At 45.5% G+C, this 22,511-nt stretch overlaps 2 protein-coding genes across 2 annotated transcripts in view; both read right to left on the bottom strand.

Annotated features, from left to right (window-relative positions):
- LOC126210572 (uncharacterized) overlaps positions 1-21,935 on the bottom strand; it is a 73,587-nt gene extending 51,652 nt beyond the window's left edge. The window contains exon 1 of the mRNA XM_049939837.1: positions 21,382-21,935. Coding sequence (XP_049795794.1) covers positions 21,382-21,558 — 177 coding nt within the window. The 5' untranslated portion in view covers positions 21,559-21,935. The remainder of the gene's footprint in view (positions 1-21,381) is intronic.
- The window catches only part of LOC126209820 (uncharacterized), a 34,585-nt gene continuing 33,663 nt past the window's right edge, over positions 21,590-22,511 (bottom strand). The window contains exons 3-4 of the mRNA XM_049938953.1: positions 21,913-22,465; positions 21,590-21,595 (exon numbers count right to left, since the gene is read on the bottom strand). Of these exons, the coding sequence (XP_049794910.1) occupies positions 21,590-21,595; positions 21,913-22,465 (559 nt within the window). The remainder of the gene's footprint in view (positions 21,596-21,912; positions 22,466-22,511) is intronic.

The raw sequence follows: 22,511 nt of genomic DNA, 5'->3' as shown, positions 1-22,511 counted from the left end.
CGCACGAAAGGAATTAACACTGAACACCCATGGTACATACCTTTCCGGAAATCGTTATGGGAGTCAATATTCCGAGAATTACAGCGTCAAGAGTGTGCCGAGAATACCAGATTTCAGACATTGGCTCTGAACACAGAGAACGCAGTGGCCGACGGCCGTCACTTAACGACCGACAGCAGCGGCGTTTGCGTAGGGTTGTCGGTGCTAACAGACAAGCAACACTGGATGAAATAGCTGCAGAAATCAATATGGGACGCTCGACGAACGATGCGGCAAAATTCGGCGTTAATGGGCTATGGCAGCAGACGATTAACGAAAGTACCTTTGCTGACAGCACGACATCACCTACAGCACCTCCCCTGGCCTCATGACCATACTGGCTGGACGCTAGACGACTGAAAAACCGTGGCGTGGTCAGATGAGTCCCAATTTCAGCGTCGTTGGAGGGTGAGGCAGACCCCTCGAAGCTATGGACTCAAAGGCAGTGAGCAAACTGGTGGTGGCTCCATATTGGGGTGGGCCGTGTTTACATGGACTGGACTGTGTCCTCCAGTCCAACTGAATCGATCATTGACTGAAAATGGATATGTTCGGCTTCTTCGAGACCACTTGCAATCATTCATGGACTTCATATTTCAAAACAATGATGTCACGTCACCAGGCCACAATTGTTCACTATTGGTTTGAAGAACGTTTTGGACAGTTCGAGTGAATGATTTTCCCACCTAGATGCCCGACATAAACGAGATGTGAGTTTGTGCACAAAATCCTGCAACAACAATACTTTCGCAGTTATGCATGGCTATAGATATAGCATAACTCACTGTTTCTGCAGAGGTCTTCCAACGACTTTTTGAATCTATGCCACGCCGAGTTTCTGGACCCTGCTGGGCACAAGGAGGCCCAACACGATATTAGAAGGTATCCCATGACTTTTGTCACCTCAGCATAGCATAAACATTTAAGGCCAGTTGTTGTGATTTATGTACTAATATTACCTTTTTATCTCCTACAGTACTCCTGTGTTTCTGGTAGTGTTGTTCGCTAGCTTGGCTGCTATTGCAGTTCTGGACTGATGTTCAATCAGGCAGAACTTTATATGCTTGCAACGACTGAAAACTGCCAGCGCTCGATCAGATAATGCAGCATCTGAATATGTACAAGGCACAGATACAACTGTTTCTTCTGGTATCGTGATGGCATTCAGTGTTTGGGAGCAAAAGTCATCCACTTGGTAGAGGAGCAGAATGAATCACAACTTCCATAAAGAGAGCTGAAGACTGTAAACCAATGGAAACTCGTAATGTAGTTGACTCTGTTCTCTTCTTCTGGAAAAGTTTGCACATGCAGAACACCGGGGGAAATGTACAATCATGGACTCCCTTCTTTCAATGATGAAGCATGATGGTGATCTGTGGTTCTCAGAGTTCGTATACTGAGATTCAAGGGAAATTGGAGTGCATTTTAGGCGATTACGGTCATTCAGTGTGTGCTGGATGACAATGACCATCGTGATATAAACTGCTCAAAAAATACGCACATAAAAGAAAGTTTTGCATTTCCTCGGTTCCGAGAGTTCCGGAACCTGTACAGAAAATTGAAATAGAGATCAACATAAACACCATTTCCGCCCTTTTTACTGCTCATGAAAACAACACATTGCATGTTGTACCACCATACAGCGAGACCTTCACTGGTGGTGGTTCAGATTGCTGTACACACCGGTACCTCTAATACTCAGTAGCACGTCCTCTTCCATTGACGCAAGCCTGTATTCGTCGTGGCATACTATCTACAAATTCTTCAAGGCACTGTTGGTCCATTGTCCCACTCCTCAGAGTGGTTTGTGGGTCACATCGTCCATAAACAGCCCTTTTCAATCTATCCCAGGCATGCTCCATAGGGTCCATGTCTGGAGAACATGCTGGCCACTTTAATCGAGTGATGTTATTCTGCAGGAAGTCATTCACAAGGTGTGCTGGATGGGGGCGCGAATTGTCATCCATGAAGACGAATGCCTCGCTAATATGCTGCCAATATGGTTGCGCTATCGGTTGGAGGATAGCATTCACGTATTGTACAGCCGTTACGGCGCCTTCCATGACCGCCAGCGACGTACGTCGTCCCCACATAATACCACCCCAAAACAGCTGGCAACGTCCACCTTTGCCGGCCGCGGTGGCCGTGCGGTTCTAGGCGCTGCAGTCCGGAACCGCGGGACTGCTACGGTCGCAGGTTCGAATCCTGCCTCGGGCATGGATGTGTGTGATGTCCTTAGGTTAGTTAGGTTTAAGTAGTTCTAAGTTCTAGGGGACTGATGACCTAAGATGTTAAGTCCCATAGTGCTCAGAGCCATTTGAACCATTTTTTTGAACCTCCACCTTGCTGCACTCGCTGGTCAATGTGTCTAAGGCGTTCAGGATGACCAGGCTGCCTCCAAACACGTCTCCGACGATTGTCTGGTTGAAGGCATATGCGACACTCATTGGTGAAGAGAACATAATGCCTATTCTGAGCGGTCTATTCGGCATGTTGTTGGACCCATCTGTATCGCGCTGCATGGTGTCGTAGTTGCAACGATGGGCCTCGCCATGGATGTTGGGAGTGAAGTTGCGCATCATGCAGCTTATTGCGCACAGTTTGAGCCGTAACACGACGTCCTGTGGCTGCACGAGAAGCATTATTCAACATGGTGGCGTTTTTGTCAGGGTTCCTCAGAGCCATAATCCGTAGGTAGTGGTCATCCACTGCAGTAGTAGCCCTTGGGTGGCCTGAGAGAGGCATGTCATCGACAGTTCCTGTCTCTCTGTATCTCCTCCATGTCCGAACAACATCGCTTTGGTTCACTCCGAGACGCCTGGACACTACCGTTGTTGAGAGCCCTTCCTGGCACAAAGTAACAATGAGGACGCGATCGAACAGCGGTATTGACCGTCTAGGCATGGTTGAACTACAGGCAACACGAGCCGTGTACTTCCTTCTTGGTGGACTCCCTCCGTCTAATAGGCCCTGCTCATGCATGGTTGTTTACATCTTGAAGCTGGTTTAGTGACATATCCGAACAGTTAAAGGGTCTGTGCCTGTGATGCAATATCCAGAGTCAACGTCTATCTTCAGGAGTTCTGGGAACTGGGGTGATGCAAAACTTTTGTTGATGTGTGTAGTTTGCAGCCCCAGCATATCTACGAATGTGCGTGTGCTTCGATCTGAGGGAGGAGTGGGGTAAGGAACAAAGAATATTCACTGCTATATTCTTCTGTTTTCGCATCCTGTAAGCAATATGATCAAGATGTTGCTGCGAAATCCTTTCCCACTCTTTAACGTCCATCCTCTAGAGTTCACCGAAAGTGTGGACTGGTTTCAGGTGACAATGCACTGCAGGTTTTAACTGGTCTCAATCTAGTCCAGTTAGGTACTTGTCAGAAGATATTGCAAGACATTCTATGCAGTACCTGCTTGAGGAAAGTGTTCAAGAGGTAGTCCCAAAGTGCTCATGCGTTTCATCATGTTGATTGTAGGGTTGGACGGTACGCTAGAAGATCCTACTCTGATACTATCCACCCCACAAATCACTCTCGTTAATGATGAGTGACATCAAAGATTTAAACGCCGCCACCCAAAGCGTGACTGCTCCCACCTCAATAGTGAACCAGTAATACTTCATACGTGGGATGGCTATTGGTACCCTGTGGATGCACACCATTCTATGACGATCATGAGATATCAGACAATTCCTCAATTCACTGGTAAAGAGAACAAACGTCGTTAACCCTGGTTCCAATTTAGGAGTTCCCTTGTCCTTCATGCACCACGATGGGTGAGACAGGAGGGGGGATGATAAGTTGAATTGTTGTTTGTGTTGTTCGTCATGGACGCCTAGAAGCTAGACTCATCAGGAGAAGACTGTGGTGTAGTGTCACCTTGACGCAGAATTGCTAGGTAATTCCAAAAACGCATTACACAGTTATTTTACCATCTCCCTAGATCACATACGAGCCAGAAGTTGTAGACAGTGGTCATTAACTGCTGCTTTTCACCCTGGGAGAACAGTATGATGTGTACCTTCAATGTTTTGTGTTTCGCGATAGTGATTAAATGATCAAATGACGCCGCCTTCGTACAAACCAGTTTGACAGAGCTCTTCCCATATTAGCTACTTGTTTGAGAAGTAGGGGCTACCAGAGCAAGAAAGGAAGGAAGGAAGATTGGGTTTAACGACCCATCGACATCGAGGTCTTTAGAGATGGAGCACAAGTTCGGATCGCGTCAAGGACGGGGAAGGAAATCGGCCGCGCCCTTTCAAAGGAACCATTCTGGCATTTGCCAGGAGCGATTTAGGAAATCACTGTAAATCTGGATGCTTGTTTCAACAGCCGCCCCCCCCCCCCTAATGCGAGTCCAGTGTGCTACCACTGCGCCACATCACTCGGTCAAGGTCAAGAAAGCTGACAACTACCGGGAAAGCGGTGTGCTGACCATAAGCCCCCCTCTCCACTGCCCAGCTCCAAAAGTGCACCCAAATGACGCCATGGGCAGAAGATGACATGGCTGTCTTCAGTCCCAGCTGGTCCGTCTTGACCAGAACGTGGAGCCTTACTTGCTGCACTGATAAACATTCTTGCTATAAAGTGAGAATGTGTGCACATCTTAGTTTGAAAAGACCATTAGAGGCGTGTCAATAGACCTTTGCACAAAGGTAGCATTGTCCAGTTCACGATTATAGACACAGCCTACTCTTGGGTATTAATAAACCGCTTCAGCTGTATTTAGTCCACTTGCTGAACAGCACTGAAAATGCAGGCCTGCTTTTAAATAGAGTTTACTGTAACCGAAAGAGTACTAAGGTAGAGGTTTCCGATCGAAAAGACTAACTACACAAATCAAGAAGGTGGGCAGACCAATTTTTAGCAGTTTTGTTGTACCTATCCTGGACTGTTTCGATAAACATGATTTATGTGGTCTCTCCAATGCTGGAGAAGCGCAAAAGAAGGCAACTGTACCATCCAGAACCAACCACTACATATGCAACTTACGCACGTGAGTACTTGACTAAGACACACATATCTAACCAGCTTAGCGCCCACTGCTCCGCTCGAGTGGACCGCATGGCCTACACAGGCTTCTTTTTGTTTTTCTTAACCGATTTTTAATGTTGTTCACATATTGCAACACCTTCCAAACTTTTCACTCTAATTAAAGTCACGAAAGAATGGTCTTTTCCGAAAGTACTTCTGACCAAAAAGCGATTCTGTTAGCTGGAGTGTAAGGTCTTGTTAATCATGCCTTTTGAGTTCTTGTAGCGATACTTCCATAGAACCTATTATGCCTTAACATTTATTTCTTTATATCTAAGTGTGAACTGAAATACCAATTTTCGTAGAGCTAACTTTAAATTTTTTAATGTAACGAAATATTTTCTTGAAAGTTTTCATTCCCTAATTCACCCCTCTGGGGGTTAAATTCCAAAAGCAGTGCAAGATGTATTTTTGTATTTCTAAGGAACAAACCAAATACTAACTGTCATACATGTAGCTTTAAATATCCTTTAGTATTGAAACTTCCTGGCAGATTAAAACTGTGTGCCCGACCGAGACTCGAACTCGGGACCTTTGCCTTTCGCGGGCAAGTCCTCTACCATCTTTAGTATTCCGGGATAACGCGCGGCTGGCACTGTGAAATACGCTAAGTCCGAATGAAGGTCTCGCGCTCTGCCGCGTGTTAAGCGAGCGATCGCCGCGCAGCGGCTCATTCGCGCTGCTGCTGTCGCACAGGCAACTGCATTGAACGCTGCCACGATGCGCTACCGACGACAACGGCGACGTGCAAGACAGACAATATACAAAACTATTGAAGACGTCGAAATGACAACATCAGCAGCTGACAAGAAGAAGAACACCGTTAAATCTGTCGCTGCGCACGCTCTTCTAGATGGACCAGCAGTATTCTGCGGATGCAGACTCAATTTCAGCATCGACATTAACGATACATTCACCCATGGCAACGGATGGTTGACAGTTGCCATTGTTCGAGGAGGAACAGGGGTTCCCAATGTTTCAGGCCTGGAAAGTTTCGTGGACAGAGACATCATTGCCTACAAGACCTACCATGTTACTGAAAACGCAAATAAAGACTTTGGCAAATCTAATTATATGTCACCCTCACTTTCAAAAAATTTTAGCCCACTGTTTTACTGCCTTGGTGGTTGAATTTCCAAAAGTGCTAAAACAAGTCCTTTTTTCTGTCTGAGAAACGGCCTTAACAACGACACATTTCAAAAAGTCTTCCATCCTATATTTCACCAGTTTAGGAGTGGAATTTCGAACAATCCCTTCTTATACAATGCGTAAGCGCAAGACGAACATGTTGTGTCGATTCCCTAAAGTCTCGACACAATGAGTGGCTAGAAGCACGCGAAACTAACGCAGACGGGCGTAAATTCTGAAACAGGAGACTGGATGAAAAACTATAAAGAAAAGAAGAGAGATTGTCATATACTTAACTTTAATGTAGTCTTGTTGAAATACATCTCTTGCATAGTAGTAAGCTATTAGCACAGATACAACTGGCGCCTTGCTAGGTAGTAGCGATGGACTAGCTGAAGGCTATTTAATCTGTCTCTCGGCAAATGAGAGGAAGACGTGATACGTCTTGTCGCAAGCTATGTCGTCCGTACAACTGGGGCGAGGTCATGTCCGTGTCTTGTGACCTGCCATGTGGTGGCGCTAGGATTGCGATTACACAGTGGCGACACGCGGGTCCGACATGTACTACAGGACCGCGGCCGATTTAAGTTACCACCTAGCAAGTGTGGTGTCTAGCGGTGACACCACAGAACACTGTATGCAAATTTCAAGTTTCTGTCTTTAGCGGTCTGGGCTGGGGGATGATCAGTCAGTGAATTGGCTTGGCCCCATTTCAGCCTCACAGGGACTGAATTTCCAAAAAGACAGTGAAACACGGATTTTTCCGTTCTAATCTAAAGGCCAAATAGCAGTTCCCAAAGAGCTAACTTTAAAAATGCTTTCACAGGCATACATTTTCATAAAACATTTGACCTCCTATTTCAAGCCCTTAGGAGTTGAATTTTCAAAAACAGTGAAATGTGTGTATTTTTTAATTCTGACACAGAATCCAAATTAAAACTTTTATCGATTTAGCTTCAAAAATGGTACCGAAATGAAGTATTTCCATAAAAACTTCCATCCTCTATTCCACCAATATTGGGATTGATATTTTTATATCTAATCGAGAAGCCGGATTCAGATTTTGGTAGATTTAGCATTAAAAATACTTCCATAATGAACTATTTTCATAAAACATTTCATTCCCTATTTCACCCCCTTGGAGGTTAAATTTCCAAAAATACTGAACCACGTTTTTCACTTTTTATTTTTTTTAACTGAGAAACCAAACACCAATTGTTATAGAGTAGCTTCGAAAATACATTACCAGTTTTTTAACAATGATTTATTATCAAGGAAAAAAGTTCACCCACTGCTTCACGGCTGTAGGGGTTAAATTTCCAAGAACGCTGGAACATATATTGCTTTATTTCTGACAGGGAAACCAAACACCAGCTTTCGTAGGTCTAGCTTAAAAGTTGCCTTAATAGCGACATATTTTCAAAAAAAACCTTTCATCGCCTATTTTACCACGTTATGGGCGGAATTTTGGAAAATCCCTTCTTAAATAACGCCTATTGTATAAGATGGACACCCTCTCCAAATTTCAACTTTCTATCCTTAGTGGTTTGGGCTGTGTGATGGTGAATCAGTAAGTCAGGACATTGCATTTTATGTAACTGTTTAGACACCATGTGGCTCCTGGCCCTAAGTCATTATAGTTTGCCATTTGTTAATGTCGTGTATGTGAGCAGAGTTCTCCACATACAGCCTGTCTCGTCGTTGGACCGATTCCCTATTTCTTTTCTTCATTGTTACCTCAGTTGTCGGCGGTGGGAAAGACTGTCAGCCAAAGGCTATACGCGGGGCGATCAGTAAGTAATACTATACATTTTTTTCTGAAAGCAGGTAGATTTTATTCAGGATTCCAAAACACCGTATTACTCCCCACTCTTTTCACTACAAGGTCCTATACTACAACATAGTACCCGTTCAATGTGATGGCCTTACGCCAGCTTACTGGTGGGCGTATGTGCCAGCATGATACCACTCTACTGGTCAATGTCAGAGCGAACGTCTTGCTGCATCGATAACCATACCATCATCCACGTATTGCTCCCCTTGGAGTGCATCCTCCATTGGGCCAAACAGGTTGAAGTCGGAGGTCCGGGCTGTAGGCTGGATCAGGAAGAACAGTCCAATGAATTGTTGTGTTCGGGTGCGCAAACTGGCGTTAGGCCTTGCGTTGTCATGACGAAGGAGAAGTTGTATTTTTGTGGCAACGCTAAATTCTAACATTGCAGGAATCACAGCTACGGTATGTGTGCCCGGCTGGAGATCTGACAGGTTTGCACGACCTTGTTGCATTGGTGACAGACACTTCGCCCAACGACTCACTCTGCTTTTGTTCTGTGTCAGGTCTCTGTGAAGATTCTCCAAGCGCCTGTAAGTATCTGCGACGCTCTCATTTACCACAAGAGCAATGTCAACGTCAGCTCACTGCTCTGAACGCATCTTCATTACGAATGGTATTTTGAAGGCTATGTATAGCACTCTCACCTGTTTGGAACTATGTGAAACTATAAGGGCTGAACCGGGAATATTCCACGATGTCCCACAACAAATTCCACATTTTTTCAACCCAAAATGGCCGAGAAATAAATGTGTGCATTATTTAGTGAACGCCGCCCGTGAAAAAAATCTTCCACAAAGGACCCGATCCAATGTTCCTCCTGTCACCGTCCTGCATTCTTTCCACTGCACCAACCGCTGCTTGGAAACTACGCTAACATAACTGACTCGCGTCTCGCCCAACCCGGGCTAAAAGCTTGAAGGTCAAAACGAGGACAAGAAAGAAGATTACAGTTGACAGAGAACACGAAGAAGCAGTTCTGCCCGCGAAGCCAATGAGTCCGCACATAGGCATGAGACACATGTGGAATCAACCAGACTAGTCTCATTCGTATTCTCTGTAAATGCTTGGCCATCTGGAGCCCCCACAACTGTCACTTTCATTTCTGGCCAAGCCCTGCATGTACCGTAAAACAGGACGAAATTGCTGATGACGAGTAGGCGCGGTCCAGTTGATAGCCACAATGTTCCAGAAGAGTGCGAAAGTATGCAAAGTGTGCCAGCAGCTATGTCTGTAGTCAGCACAGTGAGATTTCTGCGTGTGAAGCTTCCGCAACTGGAGAAAACACACTAACAGTGCGAGAGGCCGTTCCTGACCTATGCCAAGTTCCTCGCTCAACACATATCTGTGCTCAGACATCAAAACTCCAACTGTGTATACTCTGAGATGACAAAAGTCAGCGATATGCACATACGCAGACTGCGGTAATGTCGCCTACACAAGGTATGAAAGGTCAGTGAATTGGCGAACCTGCCATTAGCACTCTGGTTACCAACGTGATTATGGTCACATGACTAGAATTAACAACAGACTGTGAACGCGAAATGGTAGTTGGAGCTAGACGCATAGGACATTCCATTTCGGAAATCATTAGGAAATTGAATACAGGGTGTTACAAAAAGGTACGGCCAAGCTTTCAGGAAACATTCCTCACACACAAATAAAGAAAAGATGTTATGTGGACATGTGCCCGGAAACGCCTAATTTCCATGTTAGAGCTCATTTTAGTTTCGTCAGTATGTACTGTACTTCCTCGATTCACCGCCAGTTGGCCCAGTTGAAGGAAGGTAATGTTGACTTCGGTGCTTGTGTTGACATGCGACTCATTGCTCTACAGTGCTAGCATCAAGCGCATCAGTACGTAGCATCAACAGGTTAGTGTTCATCACGAACGTGGTTTTGCAGTCAGTGCAATGTTTACAAATGCGGAGTTGGCAGATGCCCATTTGATGTATGGATTAGCACGGGGCAATAGGCGTGGCGCGGTACGTTTGTATCGAGACAGATTTCCAGAACGAAGGTGTCCCGACAGGAAGATGTTTGAAGCAATTGATCGGCGTCTTAGGGAGCACGGAACATTCCAGCCTATGACTCGCGACTGGGGAAGACCTAGAACGACGAGGACACCTGCAACGGACAAGGCAATTCTTCGTGCAGTTGACTATAACCCTAATGTCAGCGTCAGAGAAGTTGCTGCTCTACAAGGTAACGTTGACCACGCCACTGTATGGAGAATGCTACGGGAGAACCAGTTGTTTCCGTACCATGTACAGCGCGTGCAGGCACTATCAGCAGCTGATTGGCCTCCACGGGTACACTTCTGCGAATGGTTCATCCAACAATGTGTCAATCCTCATTTCAGTGAAAATGTTCTCTTTACGGATCAAATTGTAAATTTTCACAATGAACATGTGTTAGCTGACGAGAATCCGCACGCAATTGTGCAATCACGTCATCAACACAGATTCTCTGTGAGCGTTTGGGCAGGCATTGTTGGTGATGTCTTGATTGGGCCTCATGTTCTTCCGCCTACGCTCAATGGAACACGTTATCATGATTTCATACAAGATACTCTACCTGTGCTGCTAGAACATATGCCTTTACGAGTACGCACAACATGTCTTCATGCACGATGGAGCTCCTGCACATTTCAGTCGAAGTGTTCGTAAGCTTCTCAACAACAGATTCGGCGATCGATGGATTGGTAGAGGCGGACCAATTCCATGGCCTCCACGCTCTCCTGACCTCAACCCTCTTGACTTTCATTTATGGGGGAATTTGAAAGCTCTTGTCTACGCAACCCCTGTACCAAATGTAGAGACTCTTCGTGCTCGTATTGTGGACGGTTGTGATGCAATACGCCATTCCCCAGGGTTGCATCAGCGCATCAGGGATTCCATGCGACGGAGGGTGGATGCATGTATCCTCGCTAACGGGGGACATTTTGAACACTTCCTGTAACAAAGTGTTTGAAGTCACGCTGGTACGTTCTGTTGCTGTGTGTTTCCATTCCACGATTAATGTGATTTGAAGAGAAGTAATAAAATGAGCTCTAACATGGAAAGTAACCGTTTCCGGACACATGTCCACATAACATATTTTCTTTCTTTGTGTGTGAGGAATGTTTCCTGAAAGTTTGGCCGTACCTTTTTGTAACACCCTGTATACGAGGTGTGGCTAGAAAAAAACCGGACTAGTACTGGTGAAACAATAAAACGAATGCAATAAGGCTGAAAGTCGCGTGGCCTGTCACGTGACTCTCGCTCCGCCTACTGCTCGAGTTTCATCTGCCTCCTGCACTCAGTCTGCCCGTGGCGTCTGTTTTAAGTAGTTGACGTTTTGTCTGTGCGTCGGAAAATGTTGAGTATACAGAAAGAACAGCGTGTTAACATCAAATTTTGTTTCAAACTAGGAAAATCTGCAAGTGAAACGTTTGTAATGTTACAACAAGTGTACGGCGATGATTGTTTATCACGAACACAAGTGTTTGAGTGGTTTAAACGATTTAAAGATGGCCGCGAAGACACCAGTGATGACACTCGCACTGGCAGACCATTGTCAGCAAAAACTGACATCAAAGGGATTGTGCACATTGATTGGGTACCAGAGGGACAAACAGTGAATCAGCATTACTACATTAGCGTCCTGGCTACCCTACGTGAGCGAGTACGGAGAAAACGGAACGATTTGTGGAGAAAAAAGTCATGGATCCTTCACCAAGACAATGCCCCAGCTCACAGTGCGTTGTCAGTGAAGACGTTTTTGGCAAAACACAACATTCCCATCTTAGATCATCCACCCTACTCACCTGATTTGGCCCCCTGTGACTTTTTTCTTTTCCCTAAAGTCAAGTCAGCTTTGAAAGGAACTAGATTTGAGACTGTTGAAGCAGTAAAAGAAAAAGCGACGGAAGTAATGTATGGACTTACCGAAAATGATCTGCAGCATTGCTATGAACAGTGGAAAATTCGTATGGAGCGGTGTAGAGACCGAGGAGGAGAGTACATTGAAGGAGATAACATGAAATTGTAAATAATTGTAAATAAATGTTTTTTCCAGCATCAGTCCGGTTTTTTTCTAGCCGCACCTCGTATCGAGATCCACACTGTCAAGAGTGTGCCGAGAATACCAAATTTCAGACATTACCTCTCACCAAAGACTACACAGTAGCTGATCGCCTTCACAGAACGACCGAGAACAGCGGCGTTGGTGTAGAGGGGTCAGTGCTTGCAGACAAACAATACTGCTTGAAATAACAGCAGAAATCAATCTGGGGCGTACGACGAACGTATCCGTTAGGACAATGCAGCGAAATCTGACGTTAATGGTCTACCGCAGCAGACGAGCGACGCGAGTGTCTTCGCTAACAGCACGACACCACCTGTAGCGCCTGTCCTGAACCCTAGATGACTGTAATACCGTGGCCTGGTCAGATGAGGCCCGATGTCAGTTGGCAAGAACTTACGGTAGGGCTCAATTGTGTGGACACCCCACGAAGTTATGGATCCAATTAGTCAACAAATCACGGTCCAAGCTGGTGGCGGATATACAGAGGGGTCCAAAAAAATGTATCCACTGTTTAAAAGTCCATAACTTGCAAACTAATTGACGGAGTTGTCTCATTTTTGGTGAAAGTGTAGCTGAAAGTCCAACGTAAAGATATCACTGTAGGTGTTCGAAATGGTCACCATTAACATCCACACACAAACGATGCCGCCGAATTGCAGCACGAACTACTGACTGCAACGTGTTCAGTTGGATATGTGCACATGTACGTACGATGGATTCTCGAAGTTCATCCAATGTGCGTGGCTTTTGTCGATAAACGACGTCCTTTAGTGTTCCCCACAGGTAAAAGTCAAATTGGTTCAAATGGCTCTGAGCACTATGGGACTCAACTGCTGAGGTCATTAGTCCCCTAGAACTTAGAACTACTTAAACCTAACTAACCTAAGGACATCACAAACATCCATGCCCGAGGCAGGATTCGAACCCGCGACCGTAGCGGTCTTGCGGTTCCAGACTGCAGCGCCTTTAACCGCACGGTCACTTCGGCCGGCCAGGTAAAAGTCCAGAGGAGTTAGGTCTGGGGAACGTGGTGGATACTCCACACCACCTCTACAGCCTATCCAGATAGATTTTCATCGAGATACGCCCTAACACGATTTTGGTAGTGGGCTGAGGCACCATCTTGTTGAAAGTAAACTCTTCCGTCTCCATACAAGTCTCGGATGGCAGGTAAAATGGATGTCTGAAGCTTCCGAAGGTACACCTCACCCGTAACTGTGCCGTCAAAGAAGAATGGCCCAATCGAGCACCGGTAAGACAACCCTCACCACACATTCACTCCTGGCAAATTCACGGCTTTGTCTACATGGATGTTCGGATTTCCGGCGGCCCAGTAGATGCAATTGTGGCGATTTACTGTACCATTGAGTTTGAACTATGCCTCATCACACAATCATCTCTCCAAACTCTTCGTCGTTGCGCACCATGTTAGAAAACCACTCGCAGTACACCATTCTACGATCTTGGTCGAGCCGGCCGCGGTGGCCGCGCGGTTCTGGCGCTGCAGTCCGGAACCGCGGGACTGCTACGGTCGCAGGTTCGAATCCTGCCTCGGGCATGGATGTGTGTGATGTCCTTAGGTTAGTTAGGTTTAAGTCGTTCTAAGTTCTAGGGGACTGATGACCACAGATGTTAAGTCCCATAATGCTCAGAGCCATTTGAACCATTTCAAACTTGACTATAGACTGGTACAGACTAATGTCGACTGGTACAGACTGGTGCAGACAAATGCAGACTGACTGATTGGAGGTCTGTACACTCGTTATAATACCGCGCGCGTTCAGGTATCACTGCGTGAGTGTGATCCGCAAGGAGAAAAGGTTCTATGTTAGCAGCAAACTCATTTGCTGCGAGACATATTAATACACGGATCGGCGGAAGCAGAATTTGGTCCGTCTCTAAGACAGCGCCATCTCGTAGTGCGGAGACGGACGAGCGCTGGGCCTGCGCAGTTGCTTAGCGGGGCGCGCTCTATTGGGAAAGTTGTGTACGTGCTGACTACTCGGAACTATGTACACAACAGAACTGTTCCTCCGGTCATTGAAATGCTTGTTCTCTTTCTGTAGTCATGCCACACATTGGTTATAGAATATGAGTCATGTGGTAAGAATACAGTACCATTATGAGTAAATGTGATGAATAGTGAGAGCAGATGTGGTGCCACAAGACGTCTCACAGACACGAAAACAACCAACAAGGGCGTGTGAACTATGTTGCAAGAAAGGAATTCAAATGTCAAGACTTCTAAAACAGCACACAACTTCAAAAACTTTAAAAACAAATGTTTTGAGACAGCACAGAGAATGTGTGCGATTGTGAAACTGTTGCGTTCGTTTGTTGCAGCTTATGTGAAAAACTATAATGCTTTAGTCATTTCCTTGGGAGTAATCACATTCACATTCATACGAACACCTATACTGGACAAAGAGGAATATCTAACTCACTTATCAGTTGTACAAATTACGAAGGTGAGTCAAATGAAAACCTTAAATTTGTAATAACAAATCGAAATTCCGGGCCGTTATCGTGTAAGTTGGTAAGCGTGCTACAAACAGCGTGCAGAACGGCCTGTAGGTGGCAGCATAGTGCAGATGCACACATAGCGCTGCAGTATCAGTATAAAGATGGCCGGCCCACTTGCGACTTGCACCAGGGAAGAACAGAGTTCTCTTATTCGGTTTTTTCGTAGTGAAGGTGTGAAACCTATTGAAATTCATCGAAGAATGAACGTCCAGTACGGTGATGCGTGTCTGTCACAGCAGCAAGTCTACGAATGGAGTAGGAAGCTCGCAAATGGTGCGACTTCAGTGGAAGATGCTCCTCGTCCAGGTCAGGCACAACGAGTTGTGACTCCACAGAACATTGCAGCAGTTGAAGCCATAGTGAAGGAAAACTGCCGAGTGACACTGAATGACATTCCAGCATGTTTACAGATTAGTCATGGGTCAGCACACCACATTGTGCACGATGTGCTCCAGTTTCATAAAGTGTCTGCAAGATGGGTACCACGGCAGCTGACTCCTGAAATGAGAGAACGACGTGTTGATGCTTGTGAAGAACTACTTCGGCGCTTTGAACGAGAAGGTGATGGCTTCCTTGCAAGAACCGTTACTGGGGACGAAACCTGGGTTCACTTCCACCAACCGGAAACGAAGAGAGCGAGCAAGGAATGGCGCCATTCCTCATCACCAAAACCAAAGGAGTTTCTAACCATCAGCAGGGAAGGTTATGCTGACTCTCTTTTGGGACAAAAAAAAGGCGTCATTTTGGAGCATTACATGCCTATAGGGACCACTGTCACCAGTGTATCATACACAGATCTCCTAAAAAAATCATCAGCCGCCTGCAATCAAATCAAAGCCACGTGGATTGCTGTCAGCAGGTGTCCTTTTGCAACATGGCAATGCAAGGCCCCACACTGCCCGTGCAACAGTTGCAACAATCACAGACCTGCATTTTGAGTGTCTTCCTCATCCATACTCACCAGACCTTGCCCCAAGCGATTTCCATATGTTTGGACCGTTCAAAGACGCAATGGGAGGAAAGAAGTTCCGTTCTGATGGAGAAGTATGCCACGCAGTGCATGAGTGGTTGCACGGACCACCAAAAGAATTTTTTTCTAAAGGAATTTATGCAGTTTGTAAGCGCTGGAGGACTTGCATTGAGCGTGGGGGAGATTATGTTGAAAAAAGATACAGCTTTGTACCACTTCTGCACAATAAATAATATTTAAAAAATATATTTAAGTTTTCCATTTCACTCACCCTCATAGGTGTGTCAATAAGAGATTACTGTCATACGATACACGTACTGTCAGTAATGCCGTGTATAACACACCAGACGTGTTTTCCGGTGGAGGATTCGGTTGACTTACCGCCTTGATATCAAACGTTTGCGGTTACCATTCGAATGCCACTTCCTTTCGGCTGCTAATAGAGTATTCTGCAGAATCAGCTGTCATTGCAGGTCCCTACCTTACACCTTGTTGTTGCAAACGGACGTTACGCCACGTCACAGACACAAATTTGAATAAAGCGAACAGCGTAGAAAAAAAAGAAAAATGATAGGACGAGAGAGATTTTCACTCAGCTCGTCCGCCTGGCCGTCCAACACCGGAACCACTGAACTACGACGGCATCTCTCCCCCCTCACTATATTGCACTTCTTGTTCTTGGACCGTTCAGTGTCTCTATTTTGCTTTTTTTCCCTCCACTATACCTTTTCTTCCTGTTCTCAAGCTCGGTCTGTGATCAGTTTTTGACAGGCTGTCCACTGGGTCATCTTACCACTAAATCTGAGGGAATGATACTTAAATCAAGATCCTAAGCTGTCGACAGGCGTTGATATACATATACAGTTGAAAATGTGTGCCCCGACTGGGACCCGAACCCGGGATCTCCTGCTTACATGGCAGACGCTCTATCCATCTGAGCCACTGAGAGCACAGAGGATAGCGCGATTGCAGGGCTTTATCCCTTGCACGCCCCCAGTGAGACCCACATTCCCAACTGAATGTCCACACACTACATTCGTAGTGCCCCTCTGCATTACACTCATTACTCACGGCAGACAGTCCTATCGAATCCCGTAATAGTTCGGGCAATGCGTGTGCATCCAGCACAGAAGACGAAGGTCAATGGCCGGTTAGCATTAACTATATGAAGATGGTATCTGTTCTTTCGGACATGTGGGAGGGAGGGAGCGGGGGAGGCGTCTCTCCTGTCAGTACTCAGGCTATGCAGTAGGCAAGAAGCCTGTGTAGTTCTGTCCTATGAGTCTCCCTGTAAGGACGTAGAGACCCAACAAGCAATAACCAACAATGGCAGCACAGATGTCAATAGAGAACGTCTGTTGGCGAGACGGTTGGATAGTCGCATAGCGATTTGCTTTGGCTCACACAAAATTCTGGAGTCTGTGCCTCGTGAATATCGCTGAGCTGCAAAGCTGGGCGTGATAATGCATTAGCAAGCACGGGCAGAAAGATTCTCTTGGATGATAATCCGCAGGAGACAAGGCCTGTACACGCTGCAGGTGGTATGGCTACAGAACGTTTCCACATAAACGCCTCCAATCGTCATTTGTAGCACATTCCTGTGCAAGCCTAACCGCCCTCTGCTGATTGCAGGACTTTCCTCCACAGCGTTGAGTGGACCATCCTCATCCTCTGGTGTTTTACGTCTTGGCCAACACCCGCTACCTGGTAGACGTGTGAAACTCCCGTATTCGCAGACGCCGCGATTTCAATTGTCGTTCGGTCTAGTACGAGGGTCGTTCAATAATAGTAACGCCCCACAATAAAAAAAAAGCCATTAATGTACATAGACGAATGTCCTTGTTGGTGCTTCACATTTGATGCTTGTTCTGTCCGCCGATGAAATTTCGAAGCATTCCGGCAGATGGCAGAGCCGTAGTACAGCGTCAAAATGGCGTCTACATACGAGTCACGTTACAAGGAGCGTGCTGTTATTGAATTCTTGTGTGGACAAAAAGAAACCGTGGTGAACATCCGTAAACGTTTGTGTGCAGTGTATGGCGATGCTGCAGTCATTAGGAGTACAGTTGGGCGATGGGTAAAGAAAGTTGCAGCCTGAGGAAATGCAGGAACAGAGCTCCATGATCAGACATGCTCGGGACGTCCTGCCACAGCCACTGCTCCAGACGTGCTGAATCGTGCGGATGCCATTATTCGTGCCGACCGGCGCATCTCAACTCGACAATTGGCTCTACAGTTGCCGGTCAGCATTGGGAGTGCGTCTGCAATGATCGGGACTGTCGGATATTCAAAGAGCTGCTCACGATGCATTCCACAAACGCTCACAGCAGACCACGAGATTCAAAGAAAGGCTATTTCATCTGAATTGTTGGAGCATTTTAAGACCGACGGAGAGGCCTTTCTATCACGGACTGTTAAAGGGGACGAAAGTTTGGTGCACCACTTTGCTCCGGAAACAAGCAGGCAGTCCATGGAGTGGCTTCATCCTCATTCACCACAAAAGAATAAATTCGAGACAAACCCCTCTGCCGGAAAAGTCATGTTGACAGTTTTCTGGGATTGTGTTGGGGACAGTCTCGTGGATGTGATGCCAAGAGAGTGAATCATCAATTCAGAGACATACTTGAAGACTCTGAATAAACTCGAGAACCGTTTCAGACATGTTCGATCGGACAAGAATCCAGCAGACATCTTGCTCCAACACGATAATGCACGCCCACAACCAAGTCTGAGAACCCGGGAACACACCGCCAAATTGGGTTGGACATCATCGCCACATCCACCCTACAGTACAGACCTGGCAGCCTTGGACTCCCATCTCTTTGGGCAGCTTAAGGATTCTCTCCAGGGAAGACACTATCAAGATGACGAGGGTGTCAGCCGTGCAGTGAAAGCATGGCTGCACCTACAGGCTAAGACCTTTTACCAGCAGGGAGTACACGCTCTTCCACAACGCTGACGTACGGCCATAGTACATGATGAAGGCTACGCAGAAAAATAGGACATGGACAAGACCTGTTGATGTATATTTTCACCAAATTCTGACTTTTAACAATAAATATGTTCTGAGAAAAAAATGTGGGGCATTACTTATTGAACGACCCTCGTAATTTGCGTTATGGGTAGTATAACTGGTACAATCGGCGTACCTCCAAGATTAGATTAGATTAGTACTTCTTCCATAGATCATGAATAAGACACTTCGTAATGATGTGGAACGTGTCAGGTTAATAAAAGGTGTCCATCCAAGATATTACATTACGCAAAATATTACATGACACTTAATATTTTTGTTTTTTATTTTTTGGGTCGGGTGTGGGGAACTTACCCACATACTATATCCAAAAATTCATCTAATGAGTAGGAGTTGCCATTCAGAAATTCTTTCAATTTCCTTTTAAATGCTATATGGCTGTCTGTCAGACTTTTGATGCTATTAGGTAAGTGACCAAAGACTTTTGTGGCAGCATAATTTACCCCCTTCTGAGCCAAAGTTAGATTTAACCTTGAGTAGTGAAGATCATCCTTTCTCCTAGTGTTGTAGCCATGTACACTGCTATTACTTTTGAATTCATTTGGATTGTTAATAACAAATTTCATAAGGGGATATATATATTGTGAGGCTACAGTAAAAATCCCTAGCTCTTTAAATAAGTGTCTGCAGGATGATCTTGGATGAGCTCCAGCAATTATTCTGATTACACACTTTTGTGCAATGAACCCCCTTTTACTCAATGATGAGTTACCCCAGAATATGATGCCATACGAAAGCAGAGAATGAAAATAGGCGTGGTAAGCTAATTTACTGAGATGTATATCGCCCAAATTTGCAATGACCCTAATAGCATAAGTAGCTGAACTCAAACGTTTCAGCAGATCTTCAGTGTGTTTTATACAGTTCAACTCCTCATCAATGCACACACCTATAAATTTTGAATATTCTACCTTAGCTACCGATTTCTGATCGAAGTCTATATTTTTCAATGGTGTCATTCCATTTACTGTGTGGAACTTTATATACTGTGTTTTGTCGGAGTTTAATGAGAGCCCATTTGCAGAGAACCACTTAATGATTTTCTGAAAAAACATCGTTTACAATTTCACCAGTCAATTCTTGTCTGTTGGGTGTGATGGCTATACTTGTATCATCGGTAAAAAGTACCAGCTTTGCATCTTCGTGAATATAGAATGGTAAGTCATTAATATATATTAAGAACAGCAGAGGACCCAATGCATTGCCATCTTCAAAACCGTACATTAATCTCTTGGTCTCTCACTACGATTTTCGCTCCCCACGCTTCCCCCCAGTACTAAATTGAGGTAGCGAGCTCTTGGTTCGCCTACATTTCGAGACTGCAAATCACAGGGCACAGACAATTGCAAACCACCCTCTGCACACCTTTGCTAAAGGCTACGAATGTATTTTATGTTCCCAGTGCTTACATATTGCTTCAGAGCAGATTGCACACCCCAATTACTGACTACGGATATGCCGACGGGTACGTATGTAACTGGCGATCACTGCAGTTCACCTGCGCGTGTTGAAGAATATTCGGGCCCATATCACATTGATTCAGTATTTGATTACTTTTAGGGAAAGCTTTTGGCAATGTTGACTGGAATACTCTCTTTCAAATTGTAAAGGTGGCAGGGGTAAAATACAGGGAGCGAAAGGCACGAAAGGGAAGCAGCGGTTGAGAAGGGAGTGAGACAACGTTATTCAACCTGTATACTGAGCAAGCAGTAAAGGGAACAAAAGAAAAATTTGGACTAGGAATTAAACTACAGGGAGAAGAAATTGTAATTCTCTCAGAGACAACAAAGGACTTGGGACAGCAGTTGAACGGAATGGACAGTATCTTCAAGGGAGGATGTAGGGTTTACATGAAAAAAAGCAGAATGAGGATAAGGCAATGCAGTCGAATTAAATCAGGTGACGCTGAGGAAATTACATTAGGAAATGAGACACTTAAAGTAGTAAATGAATTTTGTTATTTGGGAAGGAAAATAACTGATGATGGTCGAAGTAGGGAGGGTATAAAATGTAGTCTGGCGAGGGCAAGAAATGCGCTTCTGAAAAAGAGAAATTTACTAACGTCGAGTATACGTTTAAGTGCGAGGGAGGCCTTTTTGAAAGTGTTTCTATGGAGTGTAGCCTTGTATGGAAGTGAAACATGGACTATAAATAGTTTAGACAAGAAGAGAATAGAAGCTTTTGAAATGTGGTGCTACAGAAGAATGCTGAAGATGAAGTGGGTAGATCATGTAACTGATGAGGAGGTATTGAATAGGATTGGGGAGAAGAGAAATTTGTGGCACAACTTGACTAGAAGAAGGGATCGGCTGGTAGGACACGTTCTGAAGCATAAAGGGATCACCAATTTAGTACTATGGGGAAGTGTGGGGAGCAAAAATCGTAGTGAGAGACCAAGAGATGAATACAGTTAGCAGATTTAGAGGGACGTAGGTTGCAAGAGTTACTCGAAGAAGCCTGCATAGGAGAGAGTAGCATGGAGAGTTGCATCAAACCATTCCCTGGACTGAAGACCACAACAACAACCTAACTTTTGTAACCGGCGTCGTACATCTTCCTCTGGCAAAGACGAATTGCCAGCGAGCACTGCTTAACAGTAACATGCTAGAATAAGTCGGTAACTGTGAATTACGGACCAATCTTCTTGTTACTCGAGGAATCAGCCCATGAAATTTTGCCATCAATTTTTGGAAACCCCCTGCACAAGCTTAAACATATAAAAGAATGAGTTAATGAATAAAACTTCACTCACCAGCCATCTGCAAAACGGTCCCCAAAGTCGAAGGACACTCTGCTGTGACTCCTTGAATCGATTGAGATTCACCAGGATGTGCGTTTCCGGGCGTATAGCATGGCTGATCTTAGTGACTGTCAAAGCCATTGTGTCGGCTGACAAGGGCCTCACGTAGGCGGGGTTAGCCCTCTCCATGTACTGCCGAACAGTTTCCACATTGTGGAACTTAAGTCTCGTAACCAAGCCGCGACACTCAGTGACATTGGTCTGTATGTGTTGGCGTACAATGTCTAGCCACCTGGTCCAGCTGCTGGTTAGGGCATCGGGGTCGCTACACTTTTTTTCAACTTTCCATTCCTTCACACTCTTTCGTAGTTCTTCGCAGACTGTTTCGCAGCTTTCGGAAGGCCCTAGCAGGCGTTCGAGTTCGAAGCAGATGTCCTCAGGTATTTTTTTGACGTCCTTTTGTCCACAGAACAAGAAGAAATGCTTTATAAAATCTTGGGCGTTTTCGGCTCCCTGCTGTTCGTCTTTAACTTTCTCCTTAACCCTCTCGTTGTCTGGGTTCAGTTGGTACACCACACCGCCCGTCTGTAGCAGGTCTGCCTCCCCCACGACTGAGCTCGCCTCACCGCCCGTCTCTAACAGGTCTGCCTCCCCCACGACTGAGCTCGCCTCTGGCTCCCTAAAAAAACACCTCGCGTTTTCATGCAGGGAGGCGTTAGTTGAGAGCACTAGCGCATATTGCCTGCCGTTCAGACTCCCCTTAATCTCTTTAAAAGATTCGTAGTACTTCTCAATGTTGAAGCCCTTTTCTGCGTAAGTAGATGAAAAGAAATGGGCTTCTTTGAGCTCTTGAAAATCAGGCGACGTCTTGTGTTTCAACTGCACGAGTAACTTGTACCTGCCAACACTTCCATCATTTCTGGTACATTTCCACTCAACGACGACGTCGTCGAATTTGCCTGCAGCGTCGTACTCGGACCGAAGTTCAAAGCTGGGCAGCTGCTTCCTGAGACAGCGGAGGAAGACAAGAGAAATGGCCATGTGCTCGTAGGAGAAGCCTTCATTGGGATCGCTGTCTCCATCGTTTGGTGTGTTCCTGCAAAGGACAAAGAGAACTCAATCTTTAAGTAATTCTACTACAG

This window comes from Schistocerca nitens, chromosome 10 (assembly GCF_023898315.1).
Source record: "Schistocerca nitens isolate TAMUIC-IGC-003100 chromosome 10, iqSchNite1.1, whole genome shotgun sequence".
Lineage (NCBI taxonomy): Eukaryota > Metazoa > Arthropoda > Insecta > Orthoptera > Acrididae > Schistocerca > Schistocerca nitens.
The sequence above is the reverse complement of the archived record's forward strand: the minus strand, read 5'-3'. Positions and strand labels throughout refer to the sequence as shown.